The 5,776-nt window shown below is 42.8% G+C and overlaps 1 protein-coding gene across 1 annotated transcript in view; it reads left to right on the top strand.

The window, feature by feature from the left end:
* LOC108789310 (protein-glutamine gamma-glutamyltransferase E-like) overlaps nucleotides 1–2,317 on the top strand; it is a 39,442-nt gene extending 37,125 nt beyond the window's left edge. Inside the window, exons 12-13 of the mRNA XM_018559282.1 lie at nucleotides 1,836–1,969; nucleotides 2,117–2,317. Of these exons, the coding sequence (XP_018414784.1) occupies nucleotides 1,836–1,969; nucleotides 2,117–2,294 (312 nt within the window). The 3' untranslated portion in view covers nucleotides 2,295–2,317. The remainder of the gene's footprint in view (nucleotides 1–1,835; nucleotides 1,970–2,116) is intronic.
* The last annotated feature ends 3,459 nt before the right edge of the window (nucleotides 2,318–5,776 follow it).

Raw genomic sequence — 5,776 nt, 5'->3', positions numbered from 1 at the left:
TCCTGTTGTGAATATTGAGGATGAAATATTTATTTATTTATTTTTAAACCTAATTTACTATGCAACTATACTGTATATACACACATTACTTAACTTTAGGGTTTATTATTTAACTTAGTCATATGATTGGGAGACCATGTCATTGACTTCCAATTGTAAACTGCAAGTTATTGGTGACATCTCGGTCACTGAATTGGGAGTGAGCTTTAAGGCCCACAGGGGAATGCATATAAGCGTTACATTGGCAGGAAAGTATTACAATTCAGATATGTGAACATTGCTCTGTATGGTCAGCATAAGGGTGTAAGTCTTCCTTATTGTGTTTTGGGTGTGTGGGGATGTAGTACCCTTAGTTCTCTTCTAGGGGTAACCTCGGACCCAGTTAAAAAGTATATATAGCAGGGGAATAGTTTCCTGAAGGTTTTTTGGGGGGTGTGGAAACTGAGTTAGAAAGAAGAGTAGAGATAACCTCTTGTGCGCCCTTGTGGGAGTGACAGGGTCGCACAGGCCCGTCTTTAATACTGATCGGACCCTGGGCAAACATTTTCTTGGGTCCCCCCCCAGGAATTTATCTCACCTCCCCAACACCCAGAAAAAAAAAACAGCACACATAGATCATAGACTTCTCTCAAAAAAACTTTGACTGCAGGATTTCAAACCGATTGCAAGCTCAGCCGTTTATATTAGGGATGCACCGATATATCGGCCGCCGAAACATATCGGGCGTAAATGCCACTTTTGGCATAATGCCGAAAGTGCCATTTCCCCTACCAGGGCTATGTGGGGTCTCACCACATAGCTTCCCCTACCCCAGCGTCAGGCCCTTCTTCAACCTTGGGCACCAGCTGCTTGGTACTCCTGTGATCAGAGGCGGCTCTAGTGTTTGCATGTTTTGGTACCTTCCTGCCCACGTGCAGGAAGGTTTTTTTTTCCTGTGCTGATTCTACGGTACGACCGCGGCGGTACGGACACCTTGCCGATCCCTGCGCTACGCGGGCGATCCGATCGGCAAGTTTCTGCTGGCAGCGGGCTCAAGGGGCAGCTGCTTTGGGCCCCACAGCCATGAATGGGCCCGGGGCAAGCGCCCTCTTTGCCCCGCGTTAAAGACGGCCCTGGGGTCGCAGCTGGAAAAAAATAGTTTTATGGTATTTCTATGTTCCCCTTAGGCGGAACACTGCTGTTGCTTCCCCAAGTGGGTCTAGCCAGTACATCTGGAAGGTTTTTGAGAGCACTCCCTCATGTGGGTATAGTTATGGAAGTAGACTAACCATGGCAATGAAACTGTAATGAAAATGGACCATTTCATTGGTAAAGAGAAGTACAAGCAGAATTATGGATGAGTCTCATCACTATTGAGACCGGTGGGTTGTCCATACTAGGGGAATGCATGCTAGGAGCCAGCTTGGGCCATTGGTGTATGCTGATTCGGCGATGGTAGGTCAGTCAGTGGTATTGGCTGGTCAGGTTCCTCCAGTGTAGTTGCCGTGCCACCTGAGACTCAAAATCACATGGGCCTCAGGTACAGGGCATGACCCTCCTAGGGACTGAACCTGCAATCACGGAAGCAACAGAGGCCTTCAATTTGTGAGGAAATAAAGTAACCTGATCAGGCTGTCTAAGGCTGAAGTTATGGAACCTGATCCTGTAGTGAAGCCATAGGGGCAAGTTGGATGCTCCAGCTTGCCAAGCTGTTGGCTAGGGCTTCCCTGGCTAGGAACCTAACATCCCAGCTGTCAGTAGGACCCCCTTACAAGGATGAGATTGAATCAGAAGATAATTACATCAACATCTAGACTGCTAGTATCCCTTTAACAGCTTCATTTTCTTTTCCACAGATCCACACCACTGCATTAGTGAATAACCCTTTGGAAGTGGAGGTTTTTTATACAAATCCTTTATCTACAAAACTAACTGATGGAGTTTTGTCTTTTGGGGGCAGTGGCTTAGTCAATAAAAAATTCAAGAAAAAGTAAGTAAGATCTCTGAAATACAACAGTATGATTATCAACAGAAGAAAACAAGTAGCAGTAATTGAAAATAACACATAAGCAAAGTGACATTTCTGGGTGTGACAGTTATGAACGCATAAAAATAATATAACTGCTTCTAATTTCAGAGTTCCAATGATGGAGCCCAGGCGGACACAACATATGTTTGTGGAAATTACTCCTTCTAGACTTGGCACAAAACAGCTGGTGGTGGATTTTACTTCCAAACACTTTTCAGCTATAAAGGGTTTCCATACCATAGATGTAACAGACGTGGATGAGGTCTATGACGAATCATTAGAATGAAATAATAACAGGCACTATGATGTACGTTTTGCATAAAGTGACATTTGCTATCTCATCTAATAGTACCTGTGTATGGAGAATGCTAAAAGCTCATTATTGTTCCCTCTCTCATATCACATTTCTATAGTAGACATGTAAGCTGTGGAAAAATTCGGTTCGGAAATTTCGTTATTTCGGAATTCGGATCCGAAATTCAATTCGGTTTTGGTTAGCGTAGCGGGAGTGATGCAAAATGCGCTGCCGCCTTCCCCTCTGTGCTAATAGCGTATCTTCTCAGAGGCTGCACACAGCGCGCGCCGGTTTAAGTAGTAACCAGCACACGCTGTAAGCAACTTCTAACAGCGTGGGAGGCGGGAGGCTGCGCTTGTTGGTGGATCCAGGAATCAGGTGAGTATTAAAAAAAAAAAGTTTTATTTTATGTTCTATTCTTAGTTCTATAATGTAATTGTAGTACTTTCAGGTGGAATACAGCTTCATAACATATCAGCTAGGGAACTACAAGTCCCAGCATGCCCTCATTGCCCCTGTACAACAACCAGATATTGCCGTTCCCTGGGTGATATGTGTGTGTGGGGGGGGGGGGGTGTACAGGGACAATGATGGCATGCTTGGACTTGTAGTTCCTTAGCTGATATATGTGTGGGGCGTACAGTTCTAGTGGATGTTTATATAATATTGGTTGGCGAAAAAAAATGTTCTGCCCCGGGCGCCCATAACTCTGGTTACGCCACTGGTTCGGGTTTCGGATTCTAACGAAATCCGAATTTCATTCGTTGCTGACGAGTTTACAAATATTCATTGTGAATACCACAGAAAACCATATGCAGATATTAATACTAAAGCTGAATCTCCTAGACCCATGGCATTCGGCATCCGAATTTCCAAATTGCATTCGGGAGCTTCTAAATGTCATTCGGCTCTGGGAGCCATATACATATATTACTAAAGCTGAGGCTCCCAGACCCAAATGGCATTTGGGAGCTCCTGTATGCAATTCGGAAATTCGGATCCCGAATGCCATTCGGGTCTAAGAACCTCAGCTTTAGTATTATATGTATATATTGTATATGGCTCCCATATTGGCGTAACGACAATTCGTGTTCAGACCCATTCGGATGCATTAAACTGAATAACACATCTGATTGGCCAGAAAAGTCGCATGTCGGATTTATTTTCGTTTTTGAATGAAATTCTGATGGGATCAGAAATTCGTAAACGGAAATTCAGATTCGAACACATTCCGATGCATTGAGATTCGAAAATTCGGATGTGTGAATGTCCAAATTTCTGAAAATTCGTCTGAATTTTGATTTGGAACGGAACAAATCGCACATGTCTACTCCATAGCAATACCAAGATAGAAGCTGTGAAAAGTGTTAAATCTGTTACTGCAATGTCTGTGCATAGAAAGTCTTCCTGGATAAAACGACATAATTGCTCCTTTACCAATGAACTGGTCAGCTTATAGAAAAAAAATTATAATAATTCCAGCCAATTGTGAGGGAATGGGAGATGCCATTGTAATTGATGGATGTGGCATTGCAGATATGCTTTCTGAAAGGAAAGTAAATTTTTAAACAGAGTTTTCACAGCTGTAATCCAGGGATTGATAGAGAGTGAGCAATATAAAGTTTTCAACAGCCTCTAGGTACCTGTACTGATAGATGGGATAGCAAGAGGAAACTCATGGGCCACTTTAAGTAAATGGAACCTGCCAGGTAAGGGAGTTAGCATTGCTGAGTTTTGTTATAAGGAAACTATAATGTTTTTTTGGGTACTTTGTTTCCTGTTTTTAAGCTGATGTATTATATATGTGCTTCTTCTACTATATGCAATCTTTGTTTTACATATAAAAAATATACTTTTTTAATTCAAGTAAGATTCAAAAATACACATGCTTCTTGTATTTAGATAAGATTTGCTTAGCCCGGAGTTCAGCTTTTGGTTTTCACAAGAGGCAGAAAACCTGTAGTTGTCTCCTGTCAGACACTGTTGTCTCGCACTGAAACCTCAGTGTAGTCAAGCCCTTTTTTCAGCAAAGAAGGTAAGGAAATGGAGAAAAAAAATTGAAAATGAGCCAAAAGCTCCACCTCCTGGCTAAAAAAATAATACAGAACATTAATATGCAATATGTCACATTTACCTGTTTGAAAAAATTAAATATTTTTAAAGCTGTATTTTTTTTAGTCCTTATTATAATACAGTAATTAAAACCCATAATATTTCCCTTTCATGATGGAGGCTTTCAGGGGTTCATCCTCTTTCTTGTTTCACTACTTAGTCACTGATCCAAAATAAGCATGCATTCAATAAGTGGAACTTCCCAACGTACACACTTGGTCCATATTAGTTGCGAAATAAGGATAAACATGACAGCCCTGGAGCTTTCACGTCAACAAACAAGCCAGCACTGACAGATTCTTTATTTCTACCCTGAAGAATCCCTTCAATAATGAAAAAATACACTGAGTGGCCAGATTATTATGAACACCCCATCAGTACTTCGTTGGGCCACGAGATAACTCCACGAGATGACTTCGTTGGGCCGCCTCGTGACTCCACGAGATGTTGAAAGGTGATGCGAGGAATCTGACACTGCACTGTTGCCCTTCTGTTGTCTTGTACCAGTCTTGCCACTCTCCGTTCTGCCCTAAAATTGACTAGTCGCTGACGGCCACAATTCGCACGTTCACACCCAGATTTTCGGCTGACAGTCCAGTCTTTAAACACTTTAACAACAGCTGCTCTTGAACATTTAACGAATTCTGCTGTTTTGCTGATACTCGCTCCATGGTTCCGAGCGCCAACAATCATCCCACGTTCAAAGGCTGTTAAATCGCGTTGTTTCCCCATATCTTCAGAAAAAAAAACTCCTACTGTCGTGGTAAACAACCTGCTTCCCTATTTATAATGGTCTGGCCCTCTAGCAACTTCATCACGAAATTATAGCTAATTATAGCTAATTTGCCTACAAACGTCAGGTGGTCATAATAATCTGGCCACTCAGTGTATATGTGAAATGTAAATGATCAGAAAAGTGCAGGTCTGGCCTGCACTGCCTTGTCTAATGCAACACATATTAATGTGCAACATAACATGCATATGTTAACATACTGCAACGCAGTGGATATATCTGAATGGGCCCTAACTCTATCTTTCAGTATGCTTGGCAACATGCTTTACTGCAGTGGCGTACCTGGAGGGGTATGGTTCTCACTGGGTGGTGACACTCAGAGGATGTTGCGGATACTGCCGATATATTTGTGTTGCATGGTGCTGCAGTGCCTGGGTCATTTATATTGCAATGCCAATTTCCCTGCCTGGCAGCGATAGCTCAGAGGATTTGTACTGGGGGTTCTGTGCTGAGTCGGTGGGCTGGGAGGGGATCTGTACTTGGGCAAGGTCTGTTCTGAGGGGGTTGGCTGGGATGGGAATTTAGGGCTGTGGGGGGAGATCTGTACTGGGGATAGATTGATGGTGTT

Source organism: Nanorana parkeri, unplaced genomic scaffold (genome assembly GCF_000935625.1).
Source record: "Nanorana parkeri isolate BGI_ZX_2015 unplaced genomic scaffold, ASM93562v1 scaffold387, whole genome shotgun sequence".
NCBI lineage: Eukaryota > Metazoa > Chordata > Amphibia > Anura > Dicroglossidae > Nanorana > Nanorana parkeri.
This window is presented reverse-complemented; position numbering and strand designations above follow the sequence as displayed.